At 40.8% G+C, this 20,283-nt stretch overlaps 1 protein-coding gene across 3 annotated transcripts in view; it reads right to left on the reverse strand.

Annotated features, from left to right (window-relative positions):
• Nucleotides 1-20,283, reverse strand: part of LOC138043450 (golgin subfamily B member 1-like) — a 132,322-nt gene that overhangs the window by 17,964 nt on the left and 94,075 nt on the right. For all 3 annotated transcript variants that reach the window (XM_068889719.1, XM_068889720.1, XM_068889718.1), the window contains 2 exons: nucleotides 1,180-1,392; nucleotides 787-849 (listed from right to left, as the gene is read on the reverse strand). In XM_068889719.1, the coding sequence (XP_068745820.1) occupies nucleotides 787-849; nucleotides 1,180-1,392 (276 nt within the window). The remainder of the gene's footprint in view (nucleotides 1-786; nucleotides 850-1,179; nucleotides 1,393-20,283) is intronic.

Here is a 20,283-nt window from a genome sequence, read left to right on the forward strand (position 1 = left end):
TAGTCTAAGAAAGAAAACTTCGGTCGCACGAGAGAATAAAAGGCGAAATATTAGTAACTTCTCACGTACAAATTTTTTCTGCTTTTTGTTAAAATGGACAAAATCAGGAAAGGAAGTGATCTACGGATAGAAAAATGGGGGTCACCGAGCATTCAAGAGAGTAAAATCGCTGCGAAGTTCTCAAAGCGATTGTCTACTCGCACTGTCATGTCATTGCGTGACATTTCCGAGAAGATCTAGGTCCACAGCTATCCCATGATGCCACATGCTTCCACGTTCCATTCTTGTGGAAAATGTTTGCGCCTTTAGCATCGTGTTTACCTTCGTGGTCTGCGATGAATGACGTGTGCGTGACATGCGCGCAAAAATGTGCAGCGCGAACGTCCTTAAATTTAAAATTAACGCTACAAAAGAAACAATGAAGCCGAGAAGTTGAATAGGCTTTTTCTAAGTGCGAAGTTTTTTTGATGATAGTTAGTTCTACTTTACATATGAATGAAAACTAATTTTCATAAGAAAAACTTCGCGCTTAGACTCGATTTGAAGAGGAGCCAGACATGAACTCGGAAATGGCACCATATCCAGGGCGCTTTGTAAGTCAGCTAAATGTATTCGTTTTGGGGGGGGGGGGGGGGGTTCTCTACATAAAAACAATATAAGTTATTCACTCTTGGGACTGCGTATCCTTCAGTGAACTGGATATCCATTGTTTTAATGCAAATAACTCCCCTAAAATGAACTGTATTAGGAGATTTGTGAAAGCAGCGAATTGATGTTTTAACTAACCTTGGACGAAGGGCGTTGAGAGTGCTCCTCAAGCTTGCTTTTCGGTCTTTGCTCTTCCAAGTCCTAAACAAAACAAAACCAAAAAAATCAGTTAGTTCAGTTAAAGGTGTAGGGCTGGCGTTGCAGTGAGAGCACTCGCCTTCCACTTATTTGGCCCGGGTTTGATTGTGTGTTACATCTAACATTCCTATCGTGCTCCGCATTGATTGTGTTGGCTGCTGTATTTTCTATGGCATGGTATGCTATGGCAACGCTTTCGAGTGGTACACCATGGCATATCCCACTCGTCACTTGCCTAAAGGCTCGTGCGTATACCGAGAAAATACAAGTGACTTGTGTGATATTCCATGGTGTACCACTCGAAAGCGTCGCATAACTAGTATTTACACAAACCTTGGGTTCTCGTTTGGCTAGCTGTCGCTCTTGCTCCCTTTGAGCCGAGAGTTTGACGAAGTTCTCCGGAGAGTAGCCATAGGTTCGGATCTTCGACAAATCGTCGAGGGCCGATGTAGCGATGGAATGTCGCAGCTCGCGGATTTCTTCACTTAGATTGTTTATGCTTTCATCTTTATCTTTGCAAGCCTTTTTCAGCAACGAAATCTTAGCCTGAAAATAGAGAAAGGGGTTAGAAAAGTATGAGAAAAGAATCAACTGTAAACTTGCCTAATTCATCTTTTATCGTCAAGTGAGGGAAACATTAATTGTCCGCAGCGCTTCTTCTACCCCCAACCCCAGTCCCTCGGAGAGCCTGCTCGCAGGCTACAACACTTCTTGCGAACATAGTTGATAGACGAGACTGGTTATCAAATGCGGCAAACTTTAAAGAGGCGTCTCTTAATACACCTTATTCCAAAATGGTTATTCTTTTGTTTGCTTGCAAATTGGCCCTTTTGGCCTCGCTTTCAAACGTAAAGTTTAAAAGAATACTTAAGGACGGTGCCTATTGTTATTGCGCATACGTTCTGCGCATCTCGAGATACTCGGTTTTCCTATTAGTGATGCTTACCAATACAGTGATTTTTTCCGCGGTTTAAAACTATCCGGAGAAAGTAGATCTTTGTAAGTACTCTTGGTATCCAAGAAGAAAACTGGGGGTAACCAAGTTTCACTTTCAGAAAGAACGCCATACATTGCTTTGTACTTTAAAGCTTGTTACAAATATTATTCATCAATTATCTTTGAAAAATGCGCGGTTACCCCCAATTTTCTTTTTGGATTTCAATAACACTTGTTAAGATCTACATTTCCTGCACAATCATAAACCGGGGCAAAAATACCTTTGAATTTGAAGGCACCGTCCTTAACCTTGAACGAGGCCAAAAGGGCCAATTTGCAATCAAACAAAAGAATACTGAAACAGCGACCATTTTGGAATAAGGTGTATTAGTTATGGTTTTCGCTTGGTCACGTGACTCTGACAGTGCACAACTGCAAATCAAAGAAAGGGACACAACGCAACGGTACCGTTTTTGGTTGTGGCTCTTGTAGGCTGGAAAAAAAAAAGATTAACTATGTTGCGAAGTTTTAAGAACATCGTGTTTTGTTTCTTTAGAGGCAGACAATTATCGATTCAGAGATTTGTCATGTGATTACGCTAAAGAAGACGACAATGAATCCGTCGCATTGGGTAACACGAGCGTAAATACTAAACCAAAGTGGAAAACACTGCCTCTTCACATGTGAATAGGTGGTTTTCACGTGACATCACCGCCGCCATGTTGGTGGACGAAAACAAAAGATCTCTCATTAGCTCCTTTTGTTCGTCCATCGGTAATTGTGCATTTCAGCATTGTTACTAATCCACATACAAAATTTCCTTCCCAAATATTTGAGACAATGCACTCTTCCTTGTCTTTCCTATCTTCCCGATCTTGTTAAGAATGTCAAGATAAAAGGGACCTTAGATCGCGGGTTATGGTGGAAAGCTGACAGGTACCTTAAGAGTTGGTATTTGCAGCTCAGCTTCATCCTTTTCTCGCGTTCTTTCCGCTAGCTACAAAGAGATCGAAAAAAGTGAAATTACAACAAAAAGGTTCAGCTACAACTTGTAGCTCGTCCTTCAGAAGAGGAGATTAGTGAGTTGAAGCAACGTCCGCGGCAACTGCTACGAGAACGGAACAGAAAAAAGAAGTCTTAAGAGCAAAAACAATGGCACTGATTGGGCATGGTCGCCACATTCTAGTACATTTCTGTGCTGTACTAGCACCGCTAAAACAAAACGTGACATCACCAAATTCAAGGTTTTGTAGAGAATATCAGCACAGATCGAAGGAACTTCACTTTTCTATCTTCATTTCGTATCAGCCAAGTCGGAGGATCTTCCGCTACCATGGCACAATGTGCGAAAGGCGGAATTATCGCAACAGACTAGCGATAGCACAAATTTATGTTTGAAACGACGATTTAGTTGGGATTGCCGTTGCTATTTTATTTTATTTTATTTACATCTAATACGAAAGAATGCCCATTATAGCTTTTCCATTGCCTTTAAGCTCTAAATTCTATTCAATAGTTGGTGCGCGGAACCACAAATGAAAATTCCAATTGGCTTTTCTTTCACTCTTGAGCTTAATCGCCATTTAGTTATTTTCTCTTGGAGAGCATAATTACAACAAAGCGAAAAAGTGAGCTAGAAACTTGAAACTTGAAAAAAGGTGGCATAAACGTTAATGTCCTAATCACACATTATTTTGCTTTCTTTTTACACGAGTAAGCCAATCACGACGTGTGGTAATGCAGAAATAGTAATCACGTGACTAGTAATCATGGAACTACTTTCGACACTCGAACGACTCTCTTCTCAACCACTGTTTGTTTTTCCTCTCAGCTCGTTGATGAATCGAGTCTAGCAGTTCTAGATAAAAAGCTAACAAAAGAATAACTTCAAAAAGCGACAGGCCTACCTTAATTCTCAGAGTGTGGTAGCCATCCTCTAATTTGACGTGGTCCCTGGAAAAAAAAATTCCAAGAAAGCAGGGTTTTTACCAAATGTTCGAAACGTCCACGCCTTTTTCCATTTTGATATCTTTCTTCAAATAAAATGTTGTAGTAGTCTTCATGATTTCTGTCGAAAAATGCTCCAAAGGATTGCGAAAACCCTCACTCTAAAAATGTGGCTGCGGATGGCTCTCGAGGTAGAAACTCGAAGAAAATACGTTGACAAGCGCCACGCGAGGAAAGCACGCGCGACTGACCCAAAATATCGATTATGGCTTTTGATTGATTGATCGCATAATTTCTGCGGCAAAAATCGGTGTAGTCTCGGCCAGTAAAACAAGTTGATTGCACAGCACTCTACACTAACCCACCCATACCTGTTGAGGTCCTGCAGTTCGGCGACCTGGTTTTCTAAAGAGTTTCGTTCCTGTGTGGTGATCGCAAGTCTTTTCTGAATCTCGTTCTTTTCTTCTTCTATTTTGTCGAGCTGCACTTGGAGGAAGTTTCGTTCATGTTGACTATCGTGCATCTTCGTTTGAGCTTCCTTGGTTTCGCGTTCAAGTTCGGCCAGCTAAACATAAAATCCAGATCAAAGGTTATACGTTAGTATTCTCTTCTAATTTCGTCAAGAGTCCATTACCAAAGAGCCAAAGAGTATGATTTACTCAAATTGGCCTAGTCCCCATCAGCGTCAGAAAAATGTCTATTTTTGAACCAAGTCAAAACCCATGCACGCCGCTAGTAATGGGCCTCGTTCGTGCGGCGAACATATGGGCATAGACAATAGATTTCGTACCCCGAGGCTAGAGTTGAAATGTTTGGGAATGAGTTTCGGTGGGCAAAAACAAAACTTTTCGGAACTCAACATGGCTGCGGTGTGATTAAGGCCTATACTTATGTCACTCAACACAACTCTACCGTCTTGCTGTAATATTCCACTGTTTCTGTTGTACGAAAATTTTGTTCCCTTGAGCTGTCGTCAGAGTAGACTGATGACCCTGAGTGGGGGCCTTTTTGCAGAGGTGGCATTTTTAAATTTGGAATTAATTAAAAAGTAAAGGAAAGTAACTTTATTTAAGTGTCTAGTCCTCTAGCGCTGGAGCACTAATTGGGGACACTATAGAGTGTTTTCACTCACGTGACCAGTAACCTTGTTTTTCCACCGAAACAAAATAAAATGTTTGCATGATAATAGAGTTCAATTCCCGGGGGATTAGTTGGGTACACCAACATGGCTTTTTTTTTGTTGCATTTAGGAACACCAAGATGGCCGCCGTGACGTCTCGTGAAAACACTCCATAAACTGAAATCAACAATTGACACAAATCAAAAGTTGGTTTTTTTACGAGGGGAAAACCAGACCCGGAGAAAAACCTCTTGGTGCAGAGTAGAGAACCAAGAAACGCAACCGACATATGACGCCGAATGGCCACATTGCTGGGAGGCGAGTGCTCTCACCATTGCGCCATCCCCACACCCCCAAAGAATGACTGTCAAAAGCTAAGATATTCAACGCCGACATTAATTAAGAGCACTTTCTGTGGCCTGACAAACTGCACTAGCAGTAAGATTCTCTCGCCCAAAATGAACCTAGGTTAGCATTTACTTCCTTTGGGACAGTCAATTTGCAAGTATTCCTGGTCAGAAAAGGAGTTCCTAACAATACTCACCCTAGAATTCAAGGTCACATTTGTCTTTTGTAACATGTTGCATCTGCTGTCTAGGTCGTCTTTCTGCATCTCAATTAGCTTGTTGTTTCGAAGGAAATTATTTCTCTCGGACTCGACCACCTTTCCTTTTCTCAACAAATCATCCCGCTGATTTTCAATGATCTTTATTTTTTCCACCAATTGGTCTCGATCTTGTTCTACTATGTCCATTTCTCGAACCTGTGCCTTTAAAGCCAACAAAGATATTTGAGGGGTTGGAAAATTAAACACAAAAGCTCAAGTTACATAAACTTTACTTGATTCTCTACACTAGACCAGTTGTAAATAAGTTACTGGCTACAGACCACATTCAGAAATGGCGACCAACTTTACATTCTTTGGTATTTAAGTTAATTAGACCTAAGGTCCCCATTTTGAAACAAAATTCATTTGAAATTTGCTCGTCGTTCGAGGCTAGAAGGGCTTATTAGCATAAAAAAAATATTTGCTGTTGTTGTTGTGCTCTATTGTTTCGTTGATTGTGTTTCATTGGCCCTGAAAAGCCACTATTGGGAGTGGTCAATTAAGCATGTATTGTATTCGCCGGTGATTAATCTGGAAAGAAGTGAAGCTTCAACGTCGACCGATTCAGTACGTTGGTTAAGTATCGAACTACCGTGGGTTCAACTTATGTCGAACCAACACTTAAACGTCCGTAAATAACTGAGGAAAAAGTTCTGCCTTTGTAATGACATCTGCGAATGGTTTAACTATCTTGTCCTCTTTTACAGGACTGTAAACTAAAATCCCCACTTTACATAATTATTTACTTCACAATTTATAACCCTGTATTGCACGTTGAACAGTATGGCAAGGAGTTACCGTGGTTGTCTACACTTCAATTGTGGTATACCATGTCTGGAGGAAATAAAAGCTACTACAACCTAATTTACGACAGCTGTTGTCACGGTTTTACATGTTCAACAAGCGAAATGCCACCGCGAAGTCACGTACGAAATTAAACAAACAGCCGGGATTAACAATTTCATCACAGTCTTTCATTTCAATAGCGATAATGCAACGTTTGGGCAATTTCAGTCCTATCAGGATAACGGGACAATAGCAGCCTGAACTTAGGTTAATGGCCTGGCTACCATGAGTCAACTATAGCTCAGTGGTTGAGCATCCGGACTTGTAATCGGAAGGTCGCAGGTTCGACTCCTGCCGAGGAGCACTCGGATTTCTTCGTGGCTTCTTCGTGGCATCCCCGAGTCATGTTCCATTGAAAAATATCATCTCTTAAAACCAGTATTGTAAGCAGCTTCTTAAAACAGAAGTTATTTGTGGTACTATTACTTTCGGAGTATTTAATAAGTTTGTTTCACTCGTACCTGTAAGCGTTCAATGTTATTCTCCAGTCTCTGGAATTCTCTCTCTGTTTTCTGCAACTTTTTAACCTGACAAAAAGACCACCTGTTAACATACCTCGAGTGTATAACAGAAAGAACGTACAATTACCCTACTAGCATTTTCACATAGCAGCTAATTTCGGTGGATTTTAGATTTTACATCACTCCAAACGTTCATTCCGGACCAAAAGATACTCTTCATACCAAGGGTAATAACTCAACTCGAGATCAGACGTGCACAATTACAACGTTACACAAAGGGGCTTCCTTTATGCCGAACTGCTATCGTACAACCATAGTTAATTGAGGGGAATAGTTATGAAACCCGACAAATTTCTTTGTTGTAGGTTTTTGTTCTCTTTTTTGGCCTTGACCCTGCACAAAACACAATAGTTGTTTACTCCGTACTGAGGAACTAACCAATAAAAACGTGTTGGTTACGTAATTTATGCATAGTGTATGAGCGTAAAACAAAAGATTGTGCACGGTCGTGGACTTCCCAACCTAAATCTTGGCATCTTTGTTTGCTCCTTTGATGTTTGCCGAGCTTCCACACCATTCCCCTCAATTAACTATGGTGACAACGACATTTTTTTATTGCGCTGCAAATAGATCGAGCTCTCTCAGTACCAGCACAACCACCAGTCTCTAATCAGCTTTAATGTAAAATGCGAATTACAAAATGGAGCGTGATAGTAATGTTGTGATCTAATGTTTTTATATCACTGGTAAATTAGGTTAGGTTTTCCCCCCTTATTTCCGCTATTATCAATTTGGAGAATTACTAAATCTATTGTAAAAACGAATTGTGCAAGGATCAAGAATGTGTGACAAGGCTCCTCCTGTGTGAGTCTTCGGACGTCAGGAGAAAACATCTTTGAGTAATAGCTACAGGATTTCGAAAAAGCCGTGACGGATATATTTACTGTATGTATATGCTGCCGGTTACCCTGACCGCAAAAGCATGCAATTTCAAAAACTCAACAATTGCTTGCAAAGTCGTGTTACCTTTTCACTAAGCTCGAAGTTCTGCTTTTCCATTCCACTGTACTTTGATTGCAATTCAGCCAGCTTGAGCTCAGCTCCTCGAAGATTCTTCATTTGGTTCTAAAGGATTACAAAATCCAACGTCACATAACGTTTTTCATTTGAGAACCGATTCTATCATTTTTGCAACATTCTCAGTCAATTATCGTAGAACGGGTCACACAACATGAACAACAAGAAAACACGAGTTCCCATCTAGTCACTGATGCTCAGTCCTCTTGGACGGGATTACCACCTGGATAAGTGACCAACCTCGGGAAGTTCCCCGTGTTGCAGGCTCGCGAGTAGCCTACGTGTAGCCGTTCCCTTCCCCCGAACGAAAAAAACGAGAGGAGGGGAGGGTACGGCTACACGTAGGCTAGCTCGCGAGGGGAAGGGATAGGGCCGTGGCCAAAGCGCTCGCTTCCCACCAACATGAACAAAGTTCATGTCTTGGTCGTTCCCACTTGCACTGCTTCTCGACCCTGCTGCAAGGGTTTTTTTAAACTGGTTTTCTGGGTTTCCTCCCAAAGCGAGAAAAGCAGATGTAGGTTATTCCACCTGTGAGGACCTCGTGGGAGAGTTCCTTAAGGGTGCGTTCGATTGACCGTATTCCAGCATAAAAATACATGGAATAGACGTCAGAAATCTTTCGTTTTTTCGGAGATTCACATTAAAATGTCAAACACCTGAAAAAAAGGCTATTTTAATTATCCTTGTTGCTTGAAAACGCCAGACACACCGTTTTAAATCATCACTCCGTTTTAAATCATCACTCCAAGTATTCTTATTCTGGAATAGGGTCAATCGAACGCACCCTATGTTACAAATACGTGTCCCTCATTGTTCCCAAGCTTCAATTTTTGTGTCTAGTGAAGTGACCAGCGGCACTGTTCTTCTTTCCTTTTCTTTTTTTAACCGAAACACAAACAGTCTTATCCTCAGAGTATTAGTTTTGGACACGACCGTCTGTTTCTCAAGGACTACCAACATGGTGGCCCGTGACGTCACGTAACGGATGACAGCTAAAAGCAAAAGAAAAGTGACTGGCTAACTCGCATTTTTCCCGCGCTTCGGCTGCGTGCCTCGAGATTGGCCAATTAAAAGTAACATTAATTGGTTTCCCGACTTCAAGCATTTTTTTGGTATTAATATATTTTTTAATTAACCTGTAGATCCGTGAAAGCTGTCTCCAATCTTTGTCTTTCCCTTTCCGAGCTGTTAGCTTCTGACTTCCACTGCTCAATCTATAAAACAAAAGTTCCATTTACTGACAGTCACGAATGAACACGGCCGATAGGCTATATATATTAAGCTTATCAGACGGAAAGGTAATGATCTGGTAGAGTGGAACCTGTGTATTTAGTTTTTTTATTAATTTATTTAATTTACTTACTGTATTTATTTATTGAGATATGTTGTTCGTTATATTGAAGTTTCGTTGTATCACGGTTCTTTTTCATACATTTTACAATAAACAGGATCAGACTGACGTTCGGACATCTTTCTATAGATGTGCATCATGGAGAGGAAAAAATGCGATTACAATCGTCTGACAACCTCTAACGTACCTCATGATTCTTTTTATTCAGTTCCCCAATCTGCAATAAGGCAAAGGGAGCATGTTAAATCTATTTTTACGGATAACTACGTGACTACAAGCATAGGTATCAACTGATTTCGTTTGGTAAGGTCGGTCGGTTTCGTGTTCTACTCAGAAAAAACCGTTTGATCTCGTGGTCGGTAGGGTTAATCCTTTCTTCAACCAGCCCTGCGCTTAGTTGAAATGGTTGAAAACGATGGGTTGCGTGCGCTGTTGTTTTCGCGGAGTTTTTAAAAACTATGACTCCACCCGTTGGAGAGGTCTGTTAATGACTATTGCCAGGAGTTACATGTATTGTGTCTCAACCAAGACAGGCGAGAAAGTTTCCTGTTGAGGAACTTCAACAACTTCATTCTTAACTGGTTACGGCAGGAGCCCATCACCCGTAGCCTGTAGGGTGCAATTTACCTGTTTTCGTGCAACGGCGTTTTCACAAGTAAGGTTATTTTTAGATTGAATTTCCCGCTAATGAGACTCCCATAGGAGCCCGATGACCAATTACAAGAAATTAAGCTGACGTCATAGGGTCACCGAACCGGAACTGCCTTTGTTTTTTGACCTAATTCGCGGGAAGGGCTAGTCTAAAAATAAACCTACTTGTGAAAACGCCGTTTCACAGACGCTGTATGGAAGTTGCACGCTCCAGATGGGCTCCTGGTTATGGTTAAAATTGATAACAAGTTATCATGGCACCATGGCAACGCGATGGTCATCGCTGCAGGGAGGTGGGAGGGTCGAACGCTTCACGTTCGTTTAAAGCTAAATAGCCCACTTCGGAATATGCCATAGTACTCTTTGTTCCTCCCGCCCCATCCCCAAGGTTTGCATAAGCATTGTTTTTGTTTTCTCTTGGGGACCATTGTAAGTCCCAAGAGAAATTGGAAACAATACTTATGCAAAATTTGGGGCGAAACTGAAAGAGCATTATGGTATTTTCCGGAGTGGGCTATAGAGGAATAACTGGGATAAAACGAGCCTCTTCATACCAAAATGGTAACAAATTATGCAAATAAGGTTCTCCCATACAACAACAGATTTAGCTTTAAATCCCAGTATTTATAAAGTAATGTCAAGATTGGGGAGATAAAGCTTGGCAAACGAATTTTCTTTGAAAAGTCAGGTGATGTAAAAAGTGATTGCATACAATAACTTTGCGATTAAACTGCCACGTTTTCCCACCTCTACTCACCTTCAACAGTTAGCATCGACAGCAAGTGCGAGTACATCCTTACTTTGATTATTGTGATGTTGTATGGAGTGACTGCTCCAAAACACGTGCTGACAAATTAAGTCAGTACAAAATAGAGCAGCACGGATTATTACTAGCGCTGATTACTCTATTCGATCATCAACAGTACTAACTTCTTTAGAGTGGTCTAACTTAGAAGAAAGAGAGAAAAGCCACTTATAAATTACGATGTTTAAAGTATTCAATAATAATTGTCCGACGTATCTCCAGGAGCATTTTCATAGAACCTCTGAAGTTCACAATTATAACTTGAGGGGTTCGAACTATGACCTCCAAGTACCGCTACCTAAAACGAATTTTCTTAAACGTTCTTTCTCTTATCGAGGTGCAATGGCTTGGAACCAACTGTCAAGTCAAATACGTGAGATAAGCGATCTTGCAAGCGTTAAACGTGCGATGTCCTAGGACACATTTTACATTGCTCGGGCACATTTTTACATGGCTTGTTTCGTATTATTATATAGTCAATAGACCATTTTACAGTTGTTACTAAGTTACCTGGCCTAAGAATGGAAGAGAGGCTGCCGGTGACCCTGTTTTGATACAAACCTCCGTGCTTTTGTAATGTTAATACGGACTAATTAGAATTACGACAACACAATTTACATGATAAAAGCAGTGAGGTCTGTATCAATGCAAGGTCACCGGCAGCCTCGCAGCCATTGATAGGCTTGGTCGCTGAGCAAACAACTGTAAAATGGCCTATTACGATTTTTACTAATTATTACAATTGTTTAAATTTCCTTGACATTAAATAATTTCTACCGTTAAGTTATACCTAATTTATTAGTTGTTTTAACATTTATATCTTGTAATTCTTATAATTTTTAACATTTATATCTTGTAATTCTTACACGGCATGTCTGAAAACCAGCTTGCTGAGCCATTTACCGTGTTTTAAATAAGAGTAATTTTTCACTGGCTGAGTGAAACGAAATAAGTGAAAAATGTTTTTCTCATGCACCCCTGGGGCCTGGGTATAGGTCATGTGACCTATCGGGCGGGCAGTTGTTTTTGTTGCGTCCGCCATTGCCGACTTTCCCGCCCACCCACCCGAAGATTTTAAGTTTTTATACATTACCAGTATAATGTACTAGCCTTCAACCTTTTTCGTTAATTCCAGTCCTAAGTGTAATGCTACTTGTATTACCTTTTTTTGTAATTTGCAATAAAGGTCAGGCTTGCGGCGGTCAGCTTGACATGGCTACCAGCGGTGTGTGAGAAAGTTGATTGATTGATCGAGTACGAGAACAAGTAAAATTTGTACTCGTTCTCGAAGTAATGCTCTACGTATTTTGGTAAGCGTATAATACGATTTCCAGTCCGCAGAAAATACTATTATGGATGAAGTTCACCTTTCGGCGCCAGTTTTGAATGAGTTGCTGGTGTTTCCACTTTTTCTGTTTCAAGTCCTTCACAGTAAACGGCGGAAAGCAACTGCAATTTCTTTTTGACAAATTCGTACTTCCCGCTACGACTTTTCGATGTAAAGTCGTCGCAGACCAAATTGCCGGGACGATATGAGTACGTCGGGCTGCGCAGTAGTGATGCGAAGTAATGGAAATCACAGAAATCGTACTCGAAGTCACACTCGTTGTCGATGCTAACATTCTCTATTTATTGCATAAGCACGCATGAATGAAAACGTAAAACGTAAACGGCTAGTTGTAAAGACACTCTATTCTTGGGTTTCACTTACGCGATTTCAACGAAAACAAAAGAAGACGTTAGCATAATAATAGCTTTCAATTCCCGGAGGATTGGATCGGGACACCAACATGGCCGCCATTTCATTGTTTGGAGACACCAACATAGCGGCCGTGACGTCATGTGAAATCCAAGAATATAAATAGCAGGGGTGAGAAAATTTGACTTGCCTTAGTAAGAAGTTCTCTCTCTTTCTTTTCGTTCTGTGAAAAAAAATTAAACACTGTCAAGCTAGAAAGAACAAGGGACATGCACCAAGTTACAAATGCAACAAAAGGAAAACCGATTTTTTCCCACTTACCTCTTTCCTCAAGAATGCTACGTCTTCGTCCTACAGAAAATAAAAGCCGTTATATTACAAGAATCAGCAAACCTTCTTTATGCTTGCACGAGCGCCTCGATGTACAAGCGAACAAAATCACTGTCCATTTGACACCAAGCTGATCGGTCAAGAGTTAATTGTACACCGTCTTTACTTAGCAATGGTATTGGTCTTAGAGAGGGTGCCTGATGGAGCCCAAGCACTCAGAACACGGAATAACACGAACACGAAAGTCGTCTTCAATTAAAAAAGAAACGTGGTTACAATTTTGGCCAAGAGAGGACTAAAAGAATAGATTGAGAAGAGGGATAGAGAGTATGTTTGCTCTCCCTCTCCGCAGTCCAGCGCGGTCTCTAAAATTCGGCAAACTCTTTTTATTACGATGCGGTAAAGGTGTTCCGTATGTGATAACAAAGATGTGACCCATATCGGGAACAGGACAACTTCCACCAGCATGGGAAGTGAAAGCAGAGCATAGAAAAATACACATATATAAGGGAATTAAAATTTGACAACAGCTTAGAATAAGATTACATTAGACAAAATCATATCAAAAGATGGACACTTACCAGAATTTTCATTTCACGCTCTTTCCGTTCAATCTGTCAAATAGAAGGGAAAATCAGATATATCAAAACACTTCCGCGAACAGCAACCAAGATAATTTCTTTAGTCGTTCGTCTACAGCGAAGGGGTACTGGGCCGAGCATGTGATGTCTGCTGTCAGCTTCAAAGTCAAAACTTGAGTCAAAGTCAAAGGGAGCATGGTAATTTTTTTCTTACGGAAAACTAGGTGTCTACAAAAATAGGTATCAACTGTTTTCGTTCGGTTGACTCAGTCGAGTTTCTTCATGTTCTATTGAGAAAAAACCGTTTGATGGTTGGTAGGGCTGATCCTTTCTTCAACCAGCTCCAATCTTGGATGAATGGCTGAGAACGATGGGTTGCATGCGTGCGCTGTTGTTTTTGCATGCAGGCCTTTTAAAATGCTTCTGCGAGCTCTTTTAAACTTCTCGGGTATGACTCCGCCCGTTGGAGAAGTCTGGTAATGGCTATTCCTGTATTGTGTCTGTGATTCCCGTTGAGAAACTTCAACAATTAAATTCATCAGTTACGGTTACTGGGAATCGTCAATGATCCCAATAGAGCATAAACTTGATCGTCAGGCAGTTTGCAGGTGATTGTCAAGATTAAATTCGAAATTCATTTAAAATAATAGTTTGAACTGAAAAAGATCAATAAATTACTACATCGTCACTGTAATGATAAGTGGAACCTACAAGTTTATATATGTATGCTCGTATGCACTTGCCTTGGTAAGAAGTTCTCTCTCTTTCTTTTGATTCTGCGAAAGAATTGAAACACTGTCAAGCTAAGAAAGAACCAGGGACACGCATGAAGTGAAAAGTGCAACAAAATGAAAACCACTTTGCACCCACTGACCTCTTCCCTCAAGAATGCTACGTCTTCGTCCTGTTGGAAATAAAGGTAATATTAGAAACTTCAACCTTACTCGCCATACCTTCTTATCCTTGCAAGAGCGCCTCGATGTACAAGAGAACAATGTCAATTTGATACCAAGGGTCAAGAGTCTATGTACGCTGTATTTACTTAGCAATGGTATTGGTCAAAAAGAGGTGGCCAGATGGAGCCCCAGCCGACTGGACAAGTGATAGCATGAACAAGAAGGGCAACATTTAGAAGAGTATCAGTCCTAAATCTACCAAGAAACTTGGTCAAAATTTTCGTAAAGAGAATATTAAACAAAAACTAAGAAGGGGGCAGAGAGTTGTTAGCTCTCCGCAGTCTGTAAAATTCAACAAAATCTTTTTTATTGCGCTGTGTTAAAATCTTTAAAAGCCAAAAAATATGCGACCCATTCAGGAACGCAGAAATATCCACAAATAAATATATCTTATTGGACGATTTAGTGTGTAGTATCGTGGGATATTTTTACGTGTCTCGCTTTGGCTAGCCCGTAGGGCGAGTCAAACTACAAGAGACGAATAAAAATATCCCACAATACTACACACTAAATCGTCCAATAAGAGATTTATTATTCAACTGAGTCGGAAAATAGAAGAAACGACTTGTAACTTGCTTCCTCACGTGACAAACTATCTGACGTGACTATTCAGCGAGTGACCGTCCAGGTTTCGCGCGCTTATATTAGGTTGCTGTTGATTGGTCAACAACGAAAACTTGTCAATCGTCGACCAAGGCGCAGTGCATTCTGTATTTCAAACACTTGCATTGCGTGAAAGGAAAACAAAGATGGAAGTAAACTTCCAGTCGAGAAAAACTGACTTTGATGAAGAAATGACATAAAGGGTTGTCAAGTTTCTAGTGAAGAATTTCTTCAATGGCCGTTGCTTTTTTCACGGACTCGCACCACCATTTCAATGCATTGAGGTCAGTAATTCTCTTTTTGTCGTATCTAAGTTTCGGTTTTCTTCAATAAACAGAGAGTTAATTGTCGCGTAGGTTATCACTTGTCTCTAGGATATCGTTTTCGCCAAAAACCTCCTTTTTTTTTCTGTAAGAATTCCAAGTAGTGCAAGCGAACTAATCATGTTGTACTGTAGGTGAAAGTATTAGTATTGTTAGTGATGTAAGTTAGTATGGTATGGTATTAAATAAATAAATGAAATCATTAAAAAAAACCTCCAAATTTGGCAAGCTCGGGGGAAAAATTAGCATTTTCAGCCATTTTTAACGTATTCGTGAGACTAATACGTTTGTGAAAAACCTGTCAAACTCGTCTTCTCGAGTACAAATACCGTGAGATATTTGTACTCGTTTTGCGTGTAATTTGTACTCTTCTGACTGCAGTTGAATAATAAAGGAAGGGAAATGAGAAATACAGAACTAAGGGAATGGAAATTTGACAAAAGCACACCAAAACCGACACTGAAGCGAGAATGATATTAAATTCGCGAAAATCATATCAAAAGATGGACACTTACCAGACTTTTCATTTCACGCTCTTTCCGTTCAAGCTGTCAAGGAAAAGTCAGAGATATCAAAAAAACTTCCGCGAAGAGCAGACAATTTCTTTAGTCGCTGGTCTGCAATGAAAGGGTACTAGGGAGAGCGCGCGATGTCTCGCCACAATCTTTCATTTAAGGGAGGAAAGATAATAGAAAAATTAGAAAAGTGGGGCTGAGACTACTTTCAACTTATATCATCCAAAACAGACGCACAAAAAACGTGCAGAATGAGCCGCAACGTTTAGTTGCCTCAAAAATACTCACGACTCTTAAGGCCGGCTTTGATCTGGTTTGTCAGGTTTGTAGGTTGGCATTTTGCGAAACGACAGGGTGTTTAAGCAAAGACGATGGCAGCGCAACAAAAAATAATTGTTTGGTTTTATGAAAAATATATCGTGCTTCACGTGCGGTAAGCACTTACGTGCATTTTTTTCGCAGTGCTCTGGGAAACAACAACGTTAAATGACCCAATCTTAGGTTTTGACGACAACGTGAACATACAACAGTGAATCTTTAATTCACGTTGAAGAGACGTCTTCTTTCCCGTTGCTTGTGCTCAAGTTCTCAACTTTATCAAATTTGATACCCACTTTCGAAAACGAATGTCGATTTTTGGGACCTACAAACCTGCGACTTGGTCTCCAATTCAGAAGCTTCAGTCTAGAGGAAAATAAAACAAAAGAGTTGTGCACATATTTAGCCCAATACGGTACATTCACCAAATGAATGACACTGAAATCTTTTCTTCAAAAAAAGAAGAGAGAAAACCATACAAATGTCTTGTCGGAAATGAAAACCTGGAGAGGGTTTTAGGGGTTTACCTTCATGCTGCGAATGACATTTTCCTTGTTCTGCAAGAAAATCAGAAAATTTACAAAAATGCCCAACAATACCACGCGAAGAACGTTTGGACGTTGGGGAAAGCTATTGCGACAAGGACAAATCAAGACCTCCCCATGGAATTTGTGAAGTATGGAAGGCACAGGACTCAAAACGTCAGTTCAATATTTTCAGGCCTACTCATGATTTTGAGCTGATTTATTTTAACACTAAGGCGATCTGAGACGCCGTAGTTTATTTAACAAAAAAAAATTAATTTCCGCTAGAACCAGAAAAGATGATCAAAACATAACCAAATCTTACAATTGTTTACAGTGAAAATGCACATATTTATCAAGCTGCCTTTACAACTACTTTACTGAGCAAACCTTAACATGTCACAAGTATTCAAGATGGCGGCGCCTTTAACATTTGAAAGTGAACGATTTTAATTGTTTTTTTTTTTCAGTTACTAACATAGCCTCCCACGAAGACACTCTTAGGGCTTCGTCACGCGTTCCTCTCCCGCGCGTGACGAAGCCCTAAGAGTGTCTGCGTGGGAAGCTATTACTAACTCTTCTTTGTATAAATTGTCTAAAATGTTTGATTGTAACCAGTTTTTCCGTGGTTTGTAGTTACTTTTTTTTGGAGTGAAGGTTCCTTTAATGATCTGAAAGTGGCAATTTCAGCTAAAAGTAAAATTCGGAGAGGGATTTTAAACCGAAGAATCGGCGTTCAAATACAACACCCTAACTACTGGGTAACAGCATCTGAGAAAGCTTCTTCATCTCAAAGTCTACTCTAACATTCATCCCTTCCGAGGCCCGTCTTAGCAGTGAAGGTGTGGATACATGAAGCACCAACACATTACATCACAATAACATACACTTTAGCATCTTGTGATCCATTTCAGCTTTGCATTTAGACTCACCTGGAAAACGAGGCAAAACACCCCTGATAAATGGTCTCTTAACAAAGCTTTTACAAAATCGCCAAGTCCTTATTTAACGAATGAAACTGGAATGTCTAGTAATGCTCCTGATTTCCGACACTATATTTATTCAAGCTAAGAATAAATCTCAACGTGAATAAATACAGCCTGGAACACAGAATAAAATACGTCTTGGGAAGGCACGATAAACCTCGGGTAGTAAATAGAAAGTTTCCAGAACATTAATTTCAGCCAAGAAAATAGACTGTGCATAACAGAATTCTAATAACATTCTCATAACTCCAAGTTAATATTCAAATAATAATAATAATAATAATAATCTATAAATTCTAATTCTTATAACAAGACAATCAGCTGGAGAAGTCTTTCTCATAAGAGCCAGTTCTTATCTACACACTGTAACGGTATAAAGAGGGTAAAACAAATTACCCTCACGAAAGACCGCACTGGGTTTGAAACCAAGGAATGATGTCAACGAGAAAATGGCCGGTTGAGAATGTTCTTTCAATCTGTCGTGTGTATCGTGTTAAAAGGCCAAAATGTAACGTCAGGAAATCAACCCTTCTACGCGACCTCATGAGAACACCTTAGCAACATCAACGAAAAAACAAATAACCAGCCCCTACCTTAAGTTGCTTCTCCAAGAACTCCACTTTCTCCTTCAATGCACCAATTTCTCCGCGATTAATCGAAGAGGCCCGATTAAGAACAATTCCCCTCGGGGGAATCACACCGTCCTCCTTGTCACGTGACCACTGCGACGTCGCCGCAGGAGGCCTAGTTGGGTTTTCATACGAGACTAATGGTTTGTGCAACTCTCCCGCTCGACGCATTTGGAGCAACGTCCTTTTGGGTTTCGGAAGGACTTGAGGAGGGACCTTCGTGGATCCCTGACTTGAGGGGTTCTTCAAGGATGAAGAGCGCGGTTTCGAAGTGTCCTGCAGCATCCCTCCAAGTTGAATTGGCTCCGATTCCAAGATCACGGTATTTTCTTCCACAGTTACGGGGGACTCCACCCTTGATGAAGCCTGTGATGTAGTTTTGCTTTGTGAGCGAGAACGCGCCCGAGAAGATGCCCGCAGCGTAGCCGCGTCCCTGAGAGGGGAGGTTTCATCCCTCAACAAAAATTCGATTGCATGGTCCAGCACTGGCGGAGAGCCATTTGGGAAATCAGGTGGTGGTTCGGTAGGGAGGGACGGTGGAGACGATTCAGGAAGGGGAGGGAGGTCAACTTCGTCGTCCGAATCAAGCACTACAAGATCGTTCGTGTTTGTTTGAGTTCTGTCCATATCGTCACGCTGTTCAGCAAGGTCTTGAATTCGCCGATCAATGTCATCCATGACAGAGTCCAGGTTCCTTCGCGCTGAAACGAGTTCTGGCTCAGAAACCAGTTTTTCACAGTCCTGCATTTCCTCGCCACATGATGGCATCACGTTATTATCCGCTTCATACTTCAGATGCTCTTCTTCTAGGAAAGGGAATTCAGAAGCCACTGATGCAAGGACTTGAGGTGTGATGGTCTCCTCATGGAAACCTGGTTCCAGACTACTGGCGCCACCGGATGCTAGCCGCGCATGCTCGCTCTCTGCTGCTTCGTTGGGAGCGCTCTGCCTTGCCTGATGACAAAAGGAATTGACCACGTTACAGTTAACATTTTAATCAAAACCACGAACGCCAAAGCTTAACAGATCATAATCACGATAGCTACCATGGATACCATTTGTACCTAGGAATGCAAACTAAAAGTTGCATTACTTGTACTGCGATCATGATCACCCTATCGAATAGCCTGCTTGCAAGAGGTAATTTTGTATTTTGGTCACCATATTGGACGGGTGGAATTCAGAAGTTCTATCACTTGTCCCAGATCTTCCACCCGTCCAATATGGCGACCAAAATTCCAAACTTACCGCCTGCAAGCAGGCTACCTATCGAAATGTTGAATAGACAGACCAAAACAGAATATACAGGAGTATGGATTCCGTATTTCTCACTATCAACGAGGAGACGAAAGGGTCAATATGCGAGAGGGAGGAAGATTCTAAATTATAAGAAAAAGACGGGCTGCTAAGTATTAAAAAAAACCAGTTATACGATACTACTTGATCTTTCTCAGAGTTTACATCTACAAGCCGAGAACAAGACTTGACTTTACCCTTCCGTTTGTAAAAGTGAGAAAAACAGAGTCACACAGTCTCACACAGCGGAAATCGAATATCACGGGTTCCACGTGCCATTTTACTCAATTTCATAATCGATAGGCTGACACTCCCACGTTTAAAAAATGTTAAATGAATGGGGAAAAACAAGGATGATAGTGCAAAGGGCAGTCTTTTATCAAATTCTGATCCTCTCACGCCTTCTTCCGTGCACAAAAAAACATATGAATTTTAAAACCTTTAGTCGTTTTGCCACCGAATGAAAAGAAAGAAATATTGTTTACAGAATCAGGGTTCGATGGCCGTGCTGATGTTTGCTGACCTCAATGAAACGATTGGAAAACGCCCATGTCCTTTCCGCGATCCTCCTTTCAAATTTTGCGATATTACGTTCAGGAAAATGTGTGAATTCAAAACATTCAACAAATTTACCATATTGCTTATCTATAGAAGGCCCAGTTTTAGAGGCGCTTCTATATAGGACAAAAAGTATGCAAAATCTAGGGGTTTAAACACAAGATAACTCGTTTCTCCACAAACCATAAATATTGGCCAATTTGCCGTCAACCCCCCAGAAGAAAAAACACCCAAACAGATCCTATCGCGTCTGGTTGATATCCGTTTTACGTGGAAAGTTCATTAAGCTCTTACAACAGAAAAGAGCATTGAAAACAA

The sequence above is a fragment of the Montipora capricornis genome, chromosome 3 (genome assembly GCF_036669925.1).
Source record: "Montipora capricornis isolate CH-2021 chromosome 3, ASM3666992v2, whole genome shotgun sequence".
In the NCBI taxonomy this organism is placed as follows: Eukaryota; Metazoa; Cnidaria; class Anthozoa; order Scleractinia; family Acroporidae; genus Montipora; species Montipora capricornis.